The sequence below is a fragment of the Salvelinus fontinalis genome, chromosome 32, assembly GCF_029448725.1.
Source record: "Salvelinus fontinalis isolate EN_2023a chromosome 32, ASM2944872v1, whole genome shotgun sequence".
NCBI lineage: Eukaryota > Metazoa > Chordata > Actinopteri > Salmoniformes > Salmonidae > Salvelinus > Salvelinus fontinalis.
The window spans coordinates 20,985,183-21,002,716 of record NC_074696.1 but is presented as its reverse complement, the minus strand read 5'-3'; the positions used below and the strand labels follow the sequence as shown (position 1 = coordinate 21,002,716).

The following is a 17,534-nucleotide window of genomic DNA, read 5'->3' as shown; positions in this document are numbered from 1 at the left end:
TACAACAGTTGAATTCCTTTTCTCAGTTCAGTTGAATTCCTTTTCTCAGTTCATTCAGTTGTATTCCTTTTCTCAGTTCAGTTGTATTCCTTTTCTCAGTTCATTCAGTTGTATTCCTTTTCTCAGTTCAGTTGTATTCCTTTTCTCAGTTCAGTTGTATTCCTTTTCTCAGTTCAGTCAGTTGTATTCCTTTTCTCAGTTCATTCAGTTGTATTCCTTTTCTCAGTTCAGTTGAATTCCTTTTCTCAGTTCAGTCAGTTGTATTCCTTTTCTCAGTTCAGTTCAGTTGTATTCCTTTTCTCAGTTCAGTTCAGTTGAATTCCATTTCTCAGTTCAGTTCAGTTGAATTCCTTTTCTCAGTTCAGTTCAGTTGTATTCCTTTTCTCAGTTCAGTTGTATTCCTTTTCTCAGTTCAGTCAGTTGTATTCCTTTTCTCAGTTCAGTCAGTTGTATTCCTTTTCTCAGTTCAGTCAGTTGTATTCCTTTTCTCAGTTCAGTCAGTTGTATTCCTTTTCTCAGTTCAGTCAGTTGTATTCCTTTTCTCAGTTCAGTCAGTTGTATTCCTTTTCTCAGTTCAGTCAGTTGTATTCCTTTTCTCAGTTCAGTCAGTTGTATTCCTTTTCTCAGTTCAGTCAGTTGTATTCCTTTTCTCAGTTCAGTCAGTTGTATTCCTTTTCTCAGTTCAGTCAGTTGTATTCCTTTTCTCAGTTCAGTCAGTTGTATTCCTTTTCTCAGTTCAGTCAGTTGTATTCCTTTTCTCAGTTCAGTCAGTTGTATTCCTTTTCTCAGTTCAGTCAGTTGTATTCCTTTTCTCAGTTCAGTCAGTTGAATTCCTTTTCTCAGTTCAGTTGTATTCCTTTTCTCATTTCAGTCAGTTGAATTCCTTTTCTCAGTTCAGTTGAATTCCTTTTCTCATTTCAGTCAGTTGAATTCCTTTTCTCAGTTCAGTTGTATTCCTTTTCTCATTTCAGTCAGTTGAATTCCTTTTCTCAGTTCAGTTGAATTCCTTTTCTCATTTCAGTCAGTTGAATTCCTTTTCTCAGTTCAGTCAGTTGTATTCCTTTTCTCAGTTCAGTCAGTTGTATTCCTTTTCTCAGTTCAGTCAGTTGAATTCCTTTTCTCAGTTCAGTTGTATTCCTTTTCTCATTTCAGTCAGTTGAATTCCTTTTCTCAGTTCAGTTGTATTCCTTTTCTCAATTCAGTCAGTTGAATTCCTTTTCTTAGTTCAGTTGTATTCCTTTTCTCAGTTCAGTCAGTTGTATTCCTTTTCTCAGTTCAGTCAGTTGTATTCCTTTTCTCAGTTCAGTCAGTTGTATTCATTTGCTCAGTTCAGTCAGTTGTATTCCTTTTCTCAGTTCATTCAGTTGTATTCCTTTTCTCAGTTCATTCAGTTGTATTCCTTTTCTCAGTTCAGTTGTATTCCTTTTCTCAGTTCAGTCAGTTGTATTCCTTTTCTCAGTTCAGTCAGTTGTATTCCTTTTCTCAGTTCATTCAGTTGTATTCCTTTTCTCAGTTCATTCAGTTGTATTCCTTTTCTCAGTTCAGTCAGTTGTATTCATTTTCTCAGTTCATTCAGTTGTATTCCTTTTCTCAGTTCAGTGGTGATATGTTTGATGGAAATGCTTTAAGGTCTTTAAACACCAAGTCCAGATTTTGGACAAAAATAAAATCACATTGGGTTTGTAAGAAAAGGCCTTTTCGACATCAGTTTAATTATAATTTGATATTAATTGTAATTTGACATTAATTGTAATTTAACATTAATTATAATTTGATGGTATTAAGTTTTGACGACCTTTCTATTCCTCAGAGGGCAAAAACTATGGGTCACCCCCACCAACACCATCACCAACACCAACACCCCGGGGCTGTCGCCAACAGCAACATGGATCCCACCATAGGTCACATGATGGAGATGATGTCACCGCGGCAACGACACACTCACCTGCAGCAGCAGCAGCCTCATCAGCACCTGCAACAGGCTCCGCCCATCTCCTACCAGCAGCACTGCCACGCCTCTCCACATCACCTGGGAAGCGCCCACAGCCAGGGGCACCAATCAGGGAATGTGCTGCATCATGTCCACCAATCACCTCCCTCGCACCTGCAGGCCAGCCACACCCACCAAACCTCCCCTCACCTGCCCCTCCACTCCATAGCTGTTCAGGTACAGTACTACTTAGGTGTTGTCATGACAAATCAAAAATCAAATCAAATCAAACTTTATTTGTCACATGCGCCGAAGACTTTACCGTGAAATGTTTACTTACAAGCCCTGAACAAGAAGAGTCAAGAAAATATTTACCAAGTAGACTAAAATAAAAAGTAATAATAAAAAGTAACACAGTAAGTATAATGATAATGAGGCTATATACAGGGGGCACCGGTACCGAGAAAGTGTGCGGGGGTACAGGTTAGTTGAGGTAATTTGTACATGTAGGTGGGGGTGAAGTGACTATGCATAGATAATTAACAGTGAGTAGCAGCAGTGTACAATAGCGAGGGGGGGGGGTCAATGTAAACACCAAGGAACTTGAAACTCTCGACCCGCTCCATACAGCCCCGTTGATGTTAATGGGGGCCTGTTCGGCCCTCCTTTTCCTGTAGTCCACAATCATCACCTTTGTCGCGGTGTGGTGCCAGTTGTTCTGGCACCACACTGCCAGGTCTCTGACCTCCTCCCTATAGGCTGTCTCATCGTTGTCGGTGATCCGGCCTATCACTCTGTATCAAGTTTTGTTAGTTCAACATGAGGGTTAACAAGTGGTTACCATCATCACAGTATATCGCCACTGTTACGTAATTATTATGACACTAATGTCTACACCTTATCACAGAGGATTAAATCAAGTGTTCCAGGTTCTTAGTCAATACTGCATCATGAGGATGGTGTGTTGTACAGTCATCCCAGCAGACACATTCCCTGCATGCAGGCCAGGCGGCTGGAGGACGTCGCAGGAGGTCTGTGGACCAGGACCCAGACGAGCGCAGGCAGAAGTTCCTGGAACGCAACCGAGCTGCGGCCACGCGATGCAGACAGAAGAGGAAGGTCTGGGTGTCTGCTCTGGAGAAGAAGGCAGAGGAGCTGACACACAACAACATGCAGCTGCAGGTAGGTTTATACACACACACATACACACATACACATACACACACACACACACACATACACATACACATACACATACACACACACATTCACACACACACACATTCACACACATACGCATTCACATACACACACACACACACATACACGCACACACACATACACGCACACACACATAGACACACATACTCACGTACACACATACACACGCACACACATGCACACGCACAGACACACACATACACATACACACACACACACACACACACGCACACACACGCACTCCCCTCAGGAGACTGAAAAGATTTGGCATGGGTCCCCAGATCCTCAAAAAGTTCTACAGCTGCACCATCGAGAGCATCCTGACCGGTTGCATCACCACCTGGTATGGCAACTACTCGGCATCCGACCGTAAGGTGTTACAGAGGGTTGTACGTAGGGCCCAGTACATCACTGGGGCCAAGCTTCCTGCCATCCAGGACCTATATACTAGGCGCTGTCAGAGGAAGGCCCAAAAATGTGTCAAAGACTCAAGTCACCCAAGTTATAGACTGTTCTCTCTGCTACCACACAGCAAGCAGTACCGGAACGACAAGTCTAGGTCCAAAAGGCTCCTTAACAGCTTCTACACCCAAGCCATAAGACTGCTGAACAATTAATCAAATGACCACCCGGACCCCCCCTCCCACTTACATGTACAATTTACCTCAACTAACCTGTACCCTGCACATTGACTCGGTACTGGCACCCCAATGTATATAGCCTCATTATTGTTATTTTATTGTGTTACTTTTTATTACATTTTTTACTTTAGTTTATTTAGTAAATATTTTCTTAACTCTATTTCTTGAACTGCATTGTTGATTAAGGGCTTGTATGTATGTATGTAAGCATTTCACAGTAAGGTCTACACCAGTTGTATTTGGTGCATGTGACAAATACAATTTGATTTGATTGTCACAGTATCACTAACGGCTCTGTTCCTCTGTCCATTCCAGAATGAGGTGACCACTCTGAGGTCAGAGGTTGGTCAGCTGAAGCAGATCCTGTTGACTCATAAAGACTGTCTGGTTACCGCCCGCCAGAGAGAATCACAGGGGTACCTCAGTGAGTAACACCCCATCCCCAAAACACCCAGAGGTGCACCCCTACCCTCTACAAAACACAGACTCCTATCCCAGAACCACAAGGATACATACAGTACCATCTCCAGCTGTCCGTGTTGTCCCATGTGAATGTAATGGGCCTGCTACACTGAACACGTCACATTTTCAGAGCGTCAAACACTCCTATTCATCTCAATGAAACCTGTGTGTGAGCAGCATGCCACGGCTCTGTGAGAGGCCCGTGCTGCTCTGGTACTATTTTAATGAATTCACGGCACGACTCACGCCCGAGAACACTTGATGAAGTGCCTTGCACAGGGTAGCAGCTACAAGCCTCATGTTTTCCCAACGCCCCAGTGGAGATTCCCTGTGAGCGTCAAACATCCAGGTGTCTCAGACACACAGGGCTACATTCTCACCATGGCTGGTACATAAGGTTAAAAAGTGAGACTAAACCCGAGTTGCACCTTGATGACTGGATTTAAACAACCATGATGTGTATCCTTGTAAGAATGATTATCCATGTAACCAGTTAGTACATGTTCTGCAGTCATACAGACAGATATGCTTCATTGGTATATTTTCTGTTTTTGCTTTATTTGCTGTATATTCTACTGTAATGCAAATGTCAAAATAAATGAGCTATTTTCCTTATTTGAATTGTACATGAGTTTTCATTCATGATATAATGTAGGACTACTTCCATTTCTAGTAAAAAAAAATGGACATATGTTTTTATTGTAGCCTTTCCTCTGGACACAGATTGTACACAGAGAGGGGGAGCCGTCAAACATTAGCCAAGTCAATTTGATTGACAGCTGTCTCTGTGCCCCAGGTCCAGGGAGTTCGACAGGAAGTCCGTCCCCCATGTGTCCCGGGTTGCAGCGGCAGGCCATCCAATCCAACAGCATCTCCACCTCCTCAGCCTCCTCAGATTAAAAATGAAAGCATGGATGGCTGAATTTCATTAGTTCACAAGAGTTGGATCCAGGGTTGCCCATGCACACAAACACGGTTTAATCCCTGGATCCAGGGTTGCCCATGCACACAAACACGGTTTAATCCCTGGATCCAGGGTTGCCCATGCACACAAACAGGGTTTAACCCCTGGTTCCAAGGGGTTGAATCAGCTCTAGAATCAGCTCACCCTTCCCATAATCATTGGTGGGTGCATCTCAGTAGTCTACAATGGCTCCCTCTCCTGGTCTCCTAGCCTCAATGGACACAGGTATGACAGAACTGGACTGACTGGTCTGGTTGCACATTCACAGTGACTTTCACGAAACTCCCGAAATCCCGGTTGGCTCCTGATTTCTGTAAAACCTGTGAATTTTGGTGAAGTTACAGAAATGTTGCAACCCTAGTCTATGTCTCTCCAACACTGTGATGATAGTCACCTGTAAATTGGATCATATTGTGTCTTTGGGAATCTCAGTCAATCTATGTGTCTCTGTTAGTGTGAAATCAGAAATCCAAGTACTGCTCTATCTATTCTAGGACTGTTCCAACCTGGGCTGTGTGTGCAAGCATACCTGTAATTATGTCCTTTAGGTTCAAGTAGTGACTGCATACAGTTTTGTTTATGGTCCCACATGGGAGTTAACCCCACAACCCTGGCATTGCAAGCACAATGCTGTACCAACTGAGCCACACGGGCCTTCATCGCGTCACCCTTTTCTCAGAATGTGACATAGTTAGATCTTGGTTAGGTCTTGGTTAGGTTTTGGTTAGGTCTTGGTTAGGTCTTGGTTAGGTCTTGGTTAGGTCTTGGTTAGGTTTTGGTTAGGTCTTGGTTAGGTCTTGGTTAGGTCTTGGTTAGGTCTTGGTTAGGTCTTGGTTAGGTCTTGGTTAGGTCTTGGTTAGGTCTTGGTTAGGTCTTGTAACTTACGCCACCACCAGGACCAGACCATGAAAGACTCTCGGACATAAAGCCTGTAACTAGGGCCCAGAGTCGTGGGTATGCTACAGTATGTGTGTGTGGTTGCATATGCAACCCAGGTCTCTCTGAAATGCAGAACGTGAATGAAAACTAATACAAATGTACACTTTATGCAAATCTATATCAAGATCTGTGAATAGAATGTCCTTGTTTTGTAACGATGTAATGCAGAGCCTCCTTGTAATGATGTAATGCAGAGCCTCCTTGTAACAATGTAATGCAGAACCTCCTTGTAACGATGTAATGCAGAGCCTCCTTGTAACAATGTAATGCAGAGCCTCCTTGTAACGATGTTATGCAGAGCCTCCTTGTAACGATGTAATGCAGAGCCTCCTTGTAATGATGTAATGCAGAGCCTCCTTGTAATGATGTAATGCAGAGCCTCCTTGTAATGATGTAATGCAGAGCCTCCTTGTAATGATGTAGTGCAGAGCCTCCTTGTAATGATGTAATGCAGAACCTCCTTGTAACAATGTAATGCAGAGCCTCCTTGTAATGATGTAATGCAGAGCCTCCTTGTAACGATGTAATGCAGAGCCTCCTTGTAACAATGTAATGCAGAGCCTCCTTGTAATGATGTAATGCAGAGCCTCCTTGTAATGATGTAGTGCAGAGCCTCCTTGTAACAATGTAATGCAGAGCCTCCTTGTAACAATGTAATGCAGAACCTCCTTGTAATGATGTAGTGCAGAGCCTCCTTGTAACAATGTAATGCAGAGCCTCCTTGTAATGATGTAATGCAGAGCCTCCTTGTAACGATGTAATGCAGAGCCTCCTTGTAATGATGTTATGCAGAGCCTCCTTGTAACGATGTTATGCAGAGCCTCCTTGTAACGATGTTATGCAGAGCCTCCTTGTAACGATGTAATGCAGAGCCTCCTTGTAACGATGTTATGCAGAGCCTCCTTGTAACGATGTAATGCAGAGCCTCCTTGTAACGATGTAATGCAGAGCCTCCTTGTAACGATGTAATGCAGAGCCTCCTTGTAACGATGTAATGCAGAGCCTCCTTGTAACGATGTTATGCAGAGCCTCCTTGTAACGATGTAATGCAGAGCCTCCTTGTAACGATGTAATGCAGAGCCTCCTTGTAATGATGTTATGCTGAGCCTCCTTGTAACGATGTAATGCAGAGCCTCCTTGTAACGATGTAATGCAGAGCCTCCTTGTAACGATGTAATGCAGAGCCTCCTTGTAACGATGTAATGCAGAGCCTCCTTGTAACGATGTAATGCAGAGCCTCTTTGTAACGATGTAATGCAGAGCCTCCTTGTAACGATGTAATGCAGAGCCTCCTTGTAACGATGTAATGCAGAGTATAATGTTTGGTACCTGATTGTTTGGTACCCAGAATTTTCCTAGACCATGTCACCTGGCCAGGATAACCCCTGACCCTTTGTGTAACTCCTGAAAAGCACTTACTAGTTTCCTACAGGGTATTTATCATGTGAACTAGGCTCACGCAGTGCATTGCCCTATAACCACTATCTATGTATCTTTCTGTATTGTGTTTTTAGTTTTTTTTTACAGATATTGACAATTGCTACAAACTGAAAATAAAAGCACTTATTCTTTGGTATCTTATTGTGCTTTTACTGGTTGCCTCCTCCATCAGTAGATCTGAGGAGAAATTTGTATTTGATCCAATGGGCCTATCAGACGAACAGTCTAGCCTGCCTCCTAGTGATCTGTTCTGGAACTGAAGACAGTTGGAGCCGCCCCATTAAACAATACTCAATTTGATAGTATCAAAGGTCAGCAATCACAGATCTGGGTTATTTTACCCCATCCATAGCTTAGTTTTAGCAGGTTGAGTGAAAGACAATGTAAGTTAGAGTCAGTAGGGGGCACGCCCAATCCACTAGAGTTTAACAAAAAGAAACCCATCAGCCTTAACCAAATAGGAATTATATAGAGTTTCTGTTTCATATATCAGACAGTGTTTTCTGGTCTGTGTGTCTGTCTATGTCTGTTGTTATGGTAACACACTATTGAAAGACTTGGGGTGTGAAACTGATCTGACCTGAGAGTCTACACAAACAAAGACCCAACTATTGCCAGACTGTTTTTGTCTTGAAACACACACTCTCTCTCTCTCTCCCTCTCTCTCTGTCTCTCTCTCTCGCTCTCTCTCTCTCTCACACACACACATGATGAAATGTGTACACATTTGTTCTCTATGAAGGAATATACAGCAATAAGTGGTGTTTCCTCAGGTCCCCAAAAAATATCCCAATACACTGCCCTGTGTAGGGTGCCGTCTTTCGGATGTGACGTTAAACGGGTGTCCTGATTCTCTGTGGTCACTAAAGATCCCATGGCATCTTACCATCATGCACCTAATCATCCCCAGCTCACAATTGGCTCATTCATCCCCCTCCTTTCCCTTGTAACTATTCCCCAGGTTGTTGCTGTAAATGAGAACGTGTTCTCAGGCAACTTAACTGGTAAAATAATGGTAAAATATAAATAAAATGAAAATGTTATAATTTTTTTTTTTAAATAAGATTGATAAACTTCCTGACTTTTTTGTAAAAATACCACAACTGTGATACCTGTTTATTTATTTATATTGGAACCAAACACACAAGGGACTTCAACCATTATTTACAAAGGTATCCATCTTATTTTCATACAGACAAATGGACCATAGGTCTAACTGTCACATTGTCAGGGATGTTGTTACTTACTTGCCTGTAGCACAATACATATTTGAGTACAAAAGTATAAAAACAACATATAAAACTGATCATTCTAAGTATTTTTCTGCCAACCAGCAGCTATTTTTTTCAGGCACATTACAAATTATATTTTATACACAATTGTACAAAAATGAATGTCTATTACTCTAATATTAGCACCAGATGAAATCAGATAATATTATCTTTCTCTCACACACACACACACACACACACACACACACACACACACACACACACACACACACACACACACACACACACACACACACACACACACACACACACACACACGAACAGGTGCAAGGAAATGGGAGAGGAAATGCATGAGGCTTAGAGGAAGTCGAGGAAGTCAGTGGAATTGACTTCCTGTAGTGTCTGAATCAGCCCTGATGAGCTCAGCTGTTTGGTCGCCCACAAAGACAACCCTGGTCATAACACCACCCTAACTGTGGTTCTGCTGTGGTCATAACACCACCCTAACTGTGGTTCTGCTGTGGTCATAACACAGCCCTAACTGTGGTTCTGCTGTGGTCATAACACCACCCTAACTGTGGTCATAACACCACCCTAACTGTGGTTCTGCTGTGGTCATAACACCACCCTAACTGTGGTTCTGCTGTGGTCATAACACCACCCTAACTGTGGTTCTGCTGTGGTCATAACACCACCCTAACTGTGGTTCTGCTGTGGTCGTAACACCACCCTAACTGTGGTTCTGCTGTGGTCATAACACCACCCTAACTGTGGTCATAACACCACCCTAACTGTGGTCATAACACCACCCTAACTGTGGTACTGCTGTGGTCATAACACCACGCTAACTGTGGTTCTGCTGTGGTCATAACACCACCCTAACTGTGGTCGTAACACCACCCTAACTGTGGTTCTGCTGTGGTCATAACACCACCCTAACTGTGGTTCTGCTGTGGTCATAACACCACCCTAACTGTGGTTCTGCTGTAGTCATAACACCACCCTAACTGTGGTCATAACACCACCCTAACTGTGGTCATAACACCACCCTAACTGTGGTTCTGCTGTAGTCATAACACCACCCTAACTGTGGTTCTGCTGTAGTCATAACACCACCCTAACTGTGGTTCTGCTGTAGTCATAACACCACCCTAACTGTGGTCATAACACCACCCTAACTGTGGTCATAACACCACCCTAACTGTGGTTCTGCTGTGGTCATAACACCACGCTAACTGTGGTCATAACACCACCCTAACTGTGGTCATAACACCACCCTAACTGTGGTCATAACACCACCCTAACTGTGGTTCTGCTGTGGTCATAACACCACCCTAACTGTGGTCATAACACCACCCTAACTGTGGTTCTGCTGTGGTCATAACACCACGCTAACTGTGGTTCTGCTGTGGTCATAACACCACCCTAACTGTGGTTCTGCTGTGGTCGTAACACCACGCTAACTGTGGTTCTGCTGTGGTCATAACACCACCCTAACTGTGGCTCTGCTAAGGTCAGGCCTGCAACCAGGCCTGCATATCAGGGCCAGATTAATGCAGGGGCTTACCAGGGTTGAAGCTCCTTGGCCCAGGGCCGTGGGGGGCCCAAAAGGCAGCCAAAAAAAGAAATACTAAATAAAATAATTATATGCTGCATATATTATATATACAGTATATGTTATATACGTCAAATATATATATATATTTGTTACTGCAACCGCCAACCAGTTAAATAAAAAATACAAAATACAGGACGATTCAGGAGCCCGCTCTCAATGAGAGTAGACAGCCTGATGCTGCTCTGCTAATCGTCAGATGGGGGGAGGAGAAGAGGTAGGGGGGCACATGTGGGTAACTGGGGGGCCCTGCCTTGATTGGTAACTGCATAATAAATGAATGTGACTGGCAAATTAGAGCGCCCAAGAGGCAATCATTTAATTTTACATAATAACATTACTTTTTTTATTATTATTTTTTTATTATTATTTTAGTCAACCACAGGAGCCCGCTCTCGATGTTCAAAATACACCAGAGATCATAATTTAGCCACAGAGGATCAATCGTTTTTTTTAAACAACTGGATTAAATTTGATCACAACCAAAATAAAGGAAACACCAGCATAGTGTCTTAAAAGGGTGTTTGGCCACCACGAGCTGCCAGAACAGCTTCAATGCTCCTTGGCATAGAGTCTATAAGTGGATCTAAACCATGCCAGGAAAATGCGCCCCACAGCATGACATATTATTTCCTTTATTTTGGCAGTTACTGGTTGCCTACAGTCGGGAAGGCAGCGATTTGGCCAGCATGCGCGCCAAATATATAGCTTGTTGCGTTTGTGGCCATAGACATATAATCCACAGAGTTTTGGAACCTCTTCCCCTGGCAATTTGACTATTCAACTGATGGGTACACTAGCAATGGCTGCCAGTCCTGATTTGAATGTAAATTTATATGGATTATATTTCTATGGTTGGTTGTAGCTGTCTGTTTGACTTTTGCAAATTTCAAAAGACAATTGCAGGAAAAATGTAAAGTTTGGAAAGCAAATGCATACCACTGAAAAGAGAAGACTAGTCTATCTGTTGAACCAATAGAACAACTACCAGCAACAGCAGCAGTGTTTTTCAAAGTAGCTCATGTTGAGATAAGCTGTTGCCAAGAGGAACGCATCGGCCATCCCCATGAGTAGTATCCTATGGCTGCATCTTCATAACTAGGTCAGTGTGCCACCGGACATGTTATTTAGTAGCCTATAATATATATATATATATATTGTCTCCTAATATTGTACAATGTGTGTGTTGCTTCATTGGTCTGGACTGTTGTTTGTTTGAATTCAAGACCAGATTGATCTCAGTTTGTCAGTGTTAGAGTAGCCACTAATTTAGGTAATTTGTGGTATTAAAAAATATTCAGCTAATGTCTTTTATCATGTAAATGACGTAGAATTGCATGAAATGCGTTTTGTAAAAGGCAAAAAAGTTATCGAGACCTGCTAACAGATGATCCCCATTTGTGGAAATCCTAAAAACGTCTCTGCTCAACTGTAGCCTATGTCACATGACAAATGTTATTATGGCTTTATTATGAGAGAGATTTCTCTGCACCAAGACGCATCCAATTGCATCTTGGTGCAGGGACTTGTTTACAGCATATGATGGTGTGCTGGGGGGGGGGGGGTCGTCCCTGGTCCTAACACCCTGGCTGTGGTCCTGCTATTGTGGTGAAGTGCCCTACGGTGCAGGTTCAATTCCAGTCCAATTCTGTTTCTGTCTCTGCAGCACCTTAGACATTCTCCTGAGGATGTTCCTTCCTTGTGATGGTGTCTTGGTGTTCTCAGGTTCTAGATAAGGGTTCCACTGTTGGATTATCTAATGGCTCACAATAACATGAATAGTATATATGGGTCACACAGCGCAATTTTATTCATGTTCTACACTCTTAGAAAAAGGGTTCCAAAGGGGTTCTTTGGCTGTCCCCATAGGTCAACCCTTTTTAGTTCTAGGTAGCACTGTCTTTTCTAAGAGTGTAGGTCTCTAGGGTTCTACTAATCACAAAACCTCTGCATGTTGCTGTTGTCTCTACGGGTGGGGCTGTTGTCAAGGAAACGGTCGCAGGGGAACTCAATGAGGTCTCCCCCTTCCTCCAGGGTTCCGAGCCGTGGTGGCCGGCTGCTCTGGAAACTGGTAAAGTCAGTCGACACAGCCGCCGTCGTTGCCATGGAGCCGCGGAACGGTCGCCGCGTGGAGTACATGTGACGCACATGCACCGCCGACTTCCTCCTTTTCAGTTTCCGCCTCAAACTCTGCCCTAGCCAGGCTCCACCAATCACCAGCAGGAGGATGGCGTTGACGGCCAGCGTTGCAATGGTGACCAGGTGGAGATCGGAGGTCAGTGTCCCTTGGCGACGAGACTCCTCTGGGAGAGTGACCAATCCAGCGCAGTGGTCCCTGGGCGCCACCTGACACACGGCCCCTCCCACCACCCCCTCCACACACACCATGTAGGTGACTTCTGGGCGGAGTTCTCGTAACATCACAGACCGCGCCCCGCCACGGGCAAACACATAGCGGGGGAAACGGCCAGATGTCCCGAACCGGTCGAACAGCAAGCGGTAGTGGACCTCGTCTAGTCCCGGTCCGGCTCCCGGTGTGAATCGGAGGTGGTGGCGTGTGGTCCAGTGGACTGTGGCCGTGCTGGAGGCGACCTGGTCAACGGTCACGTTGGTGAGGAAGTGACGATTGAACATACAGGGGTCTGTCATTACAGGTAGACCATACTCCTGACCGCCTCTGAGAAGGTCAAACCGCTCCTCTGAGGTGGTGAGCTCTGTGATTGGTCCACTGAGACGGTTTCCATGGCTATTTTGGCTGTCAAGTGTCTGAAGCACGGTTGTGGTTGGGGCCATGGGGTTGATGAGTGAAGGGGCTTGTGTTTGAGGAATGCCACGGCCCAGAGCGGAACCCCGCCTCCCTTTCTCACGCTTCCCAGCAGAAGGTCGCGACCTGGGGCTGGCGGATATTTTCTTCCTCCTTTTCCTGTCCAACGACAGGGATTTGTCCCGCTCCTCTGGCCCTCCCTGTTCCTGATGGATACCTACCTCCTGTTCTCCCTCCTTTATCTCCTCTTCCTCTATACCCCTGTTCTCTTCCTCTATTGCCTTCATCTCCACTCCTGCTCTACTTCCAATTCCCCTCTGCTCTTCTACATCCTTCCTCACCTCCCCCTCTCTCATCATCCTCTCCTCCACCTCCTTCTCCAGGACCCCCCCACCTCTGCTCTCCTCAGGCCCAATTTGGGTCTCACACAAATGGCTCCAATTCCCTTGGGTCTGTAGTTGGGAGCTGTTGACATAATCCAGATACTTCCCGTTCAGTGTCGCTGGGTGATGACACTTCACAAAAACGGTCAGCAGCTTCCCTTGAGAGTGCGCCGACGTCATCCACTGTTTTAGCTCGCTCAGGCGGCAGTCACACGTCCAGTTGTTGCCATGGAGATCCAAATCGTAAAGGCGGCTGTTGAGGGCGAATATGTGACCGGAGAGGCTCGTGAGCCGGTTGTCTTTGAGTTTTAAAACCCTCAGGTGCTTTAGTTTTTTAAAAGCCATCGGGTTCACGTTGGAAATGTGGTTGCGACTAAAGTCCAGCTCCTCGATTTGCTCCAGCGGGTCAAGAAGTCCCGCGGGAATATCTTCCAGCTCGTTCCCATCCATCAGAAACTCTCTCACGCTTGACAGCCCCTTCAAAGCCTCGCTCTCCAACCGGGAGATGTTGTTATTGCTGAGGGATAGTTTAGACAGCTTTTTCAGATTTTGAAAGACGTGGTTTCCGACGTATTGTATTTTATTTTCAGAGAGCAGCAAGGTAGACAGTGACCTGAGCTGGGAAAACGTAAACACATTACGCACGGCCGTCTGTTTGTTCTGCGCCAGGTTGAGAAAGCGCAATTTGATGAGCTTGGAAAAGGCATTTCTGTGAATGTGGCTCAGCTGGTTCGATTCTAGATGGAGATAATGCAGATTAGTCAAGCTCTTGAACACCGAGTCCTGTAACAGTTCTATGGCGTTCCCATCCAACCTCAGCCTCACAACGCTCTCTAAGTTACCAAACAGCTCTGGAGTGATCTTCTTCATGTCATTGTTATTGCCATACAAAGTTGTCAGTTTTGTCAGTGACTGTAAAGTTCCTGGGGGTATTGTTGATATCAGATTGTTGCCCAAATACAGCTCCTCCAATTTGGAGAGTTTTTCAAACGCTTTAGGGTGAATGGTCTGTATTTGATTATACTGTAAGTTCAACCGTATAAGATTTCCATACCGAGTGAAGTCGAAGGCAGAGATGTTACCAATGAAGTTTCCCCCGAGGCTGAAGACAAGTATGTCCTCTGGGACCCGCGAGGAGGGCACCTTGGGTACCGCGCGAAGCCCTCGGTTTGTGCAGAGGAGGTGCTGCGCGTGCTGGCAATCGCAGCGCTCGGGACAGAAGCCGCTGGCGGGTGAGGGTGAAAGGAGCCCATTACAGGAAAAAAGGAGAAAGCAGATGACCGCCACAAAATTACCGGTATCCATTCCCAAACAGCAGTTGGAACAACCTTCTGATGCAGCATTCCCCTTTGTGTTTACGTGCAGTTACCCCGACTCTCCACTCTCACTTTCGTGTCTGATATATCCATTATCCACTTGTTGCTCCAAAAAACGGGGAGAGGAAGTTTCTCTGCACAAAGTTTAGTGTGAGGAAGTGTCTGGGTCCATGGTTATGCAGCGTTGTCCATATACTAAGTTCATTTGTGCGCTGCGATGTTATGCTGTGTGAGGAACGCTCACCTCCCCAGAATGCTCCATCCCCCAATTGGTCATCTGGTGCAAATTACAGACGTCCACAAAACACAGGGTTCAGGCGCAGAGCACACACACACTCACACACACAAATGCTCAGCCCCTCCCCCGCAACTCCCGTCCCCGCCAAGACCAGATGTGGACAGTGCCTGGCGCACAGGATACAGAGGTGCGCGCGCAAATACGCACAAGCGCGCGCATGAACACACACATGTGTCACACACACACGCGTCCTCTGAAACTAATCAAATGCGTGGGAGAAAGGTACGCATATATATTGTTGTATTCGAGGCAGAGAGAGAGAGAGAGACGTGACCGAACCCTTTGACCAAGTTTTCTGCAGGCCCCCGCACCACCGGGGGTCGCGAGGCAGGATTCTATACTTGGCATAGAGAAAGCAGACGGGAAGCCTTCCTTCCCACGAGTGTCCCCCTGACTGACTCCCTCCTCGCACACGGTTCAAAGTGCATAATGGAGCTACACAGGCAGCCAATCACCAGAGGAAGAAAAGACAGAGAGTGTGGAACTGAGATAACCTAGCTCACACAAAATAATAACACCTTAAAACTGTGTTACTGCTGTTATTAATACACTTCTACATGATAGAAGATATAGAAAAATAGAGAAAGATATCTTGCAGGTCATTTACCCATGCCCTCATCAATGAACACCAGCTAATTCAAGCTGGCTGGTCGGGGGAGCTCATTCAAACACATATGGTTTACATTATACAAGAGGAATTCAGGTCATGGTGCCTGTGTTAAGACTACAGATCACTGCCAAATCATTGTTTAGGATCTCACCTTGAAAGACTGGGTACAAAGCATGGTCTATGTAGTGAGTGTTCAGTGCAGTGAGCCATGTAGCAGACTGTAGACTGTAGGTTGTAGTCTAGTCACAGTGAGCCATGCAGCAGACTGTAGGGTGTATTGTAGTCATGTAGTGGACTCTAGGTTGTAGTGTAGTCATGTAGTGTACTGTAGGTTGTAGTGTAGTCATGTAGTGTACTGTAGGTTGTAGTGTAGTCATGTAGTGGACTGTAGGGTGTAGTGTAGTCATGTAGTGGACTGTAGGTTGTAGTGTAGTCATGTAGTGGACTGTAGGTTGTAGTGTAGTCATGTAGTGGACTGTAGGTTGTAGTGTAGTCATGTAGTGGACTGTAGGTTGTAGTGTAGTCATGTAGTGGATCTAGGTTGTAGTGTAGTCATGTAGTGGACTCTAGGTTGTAGTGTAGTCATGTAGTGGACTGTAGGTTGTAGTGTAGTCATGTAGTGGACTGTAGGTTGTAGTGTAGTCATGTAGTGGACTGTAGGGTGTAGTGTAGTCATGTAGTGTACTGTAGGTTGTTGTGTAGTCATGTAGTAGACTGTAGGTTGTAGTGTAGTCATGTAGTGGACTGTAGGTTGTAGGTTGTAGTGTAGTCATGTAGTGGACTCTAGGTTGTAGTGTAGTCATGTAGTGGACTCTAGGTTGTAGTGTAGTCATGTAGTGGACTGTAGGTTGTAGGTTGTAGTGTAGTCATTTAGTGGACTGTAGGTTGTAGTGTAGTCATGTAGTGGACTGTAGGTTGTAGTGTAGTCATGTAGTGGACTCTAGGTTGTAGTGTAGTCATGTAGTGGACTGTAGGTTGTAGTGTAGTCATGTAGTGGACTGTAGGTTGTAGTGTAGTCATGTAGTGGACTCTAGGTTGCAGTGTAGTCATGTAGTGGACTGTAGGTTGTAGTGTAGTCATGTAGTGGACTGTAGGTTGTAGTGTAGTCATGTAGTGGACTGTAGGTTGTAGTGTAGTCATGTAGTGGACTGTAGGTTGTAGTGTAGTCATGTAGTAGACTGTAGGTTGTAGTGTAGTCATGTAGTGGACTGTAGGTTGTAGTGTAGTCATGTAGTAGACTGTAGGTTGTAGGTTGTAGTGTAGTCATGTAGTGGACTGTAGGTTGTAGTGTAGTCATGTAGTGGACTGTAGGTTGTAGTGTAGTCATGTAGTAGACTGTAGGTTGTAGTGTAGTCATGTAGTGGACTCTAGGTTGTAGGTTGTAGTGTAGTCATGTAGTGTACTGTAGGGTGTAGTGTAGTCATGTAGTGGACTCTAGGTTGCAGTGTAGTCATGTAGTGGACTGTAGGTTGTAGTGCAGTCATGTAGTGGACTGTAGGTTGTAGGTTGTAGTGTAGTCATGTAGTGGACTGTAGGTTGTAGGTTGTTGTCTAGTCATTGTACTGTGTAATGCTGCCTACTGTGTGTGAGGATGTAGAATAGCATAGCTTCCTGATAGGCTGGGTTTCTTAGGACGCCCAATTCTCATTTGTCACTAATTGGTCTTTTGACGATCAGATCTTTTGCCACTATTTAGTCTGCCTGTGTAAACGCAGCCTT

General features: G+C 44.9%; 2 protein-coding genes across 2 annotated transcripts in view; one reads left to right on the top strand and one right to left on the bottom strand.

Moving 5' to 3' along the window:
- Positions 1-6,480, top strand: part of LOC129830891 (cyclic AMP-responsive element-binding protein 5-like) — a gene marked incomplete in the record, with an annotated part of 31,879 nt that extends 25,399 nt beyond the window's left edge. Inside the window, 4 exon segments of the mRNA XM_055893713.1 lie at positions 1,811-2,167; positions 2,903-3,112; positions 4,108-4,216; positions 5,051-6,480. Coding sequence (XP_055749688.1) covers positions 1,811-2,167; positions 2,903-3,112; positions 4,108-4,216; positions 5,051-5,154 — 780 coding nt within the window.
- Positions 6,481-7,258: 778 nt separating this feature from the next.
- Positions 7,259-15,557, bottom strand: LOC129830890 (TLR4 interactor with leucine rich repeats-like). The gene has a single exon (XM_055893712.1). The coding sequence runs from the start codon at positions 14,894-14,896 to the stop codon at positions 12,377-12,379; it is 2,520 nt and encodes an 839-aa protein (XP_055749687.1). The 5' UTR covers positions 14,897-15,557; the 3' UTR covers positions 7,259-12,376.
- Positions 15,558-17,534: the final 1,977 nt, after the last annotated feature.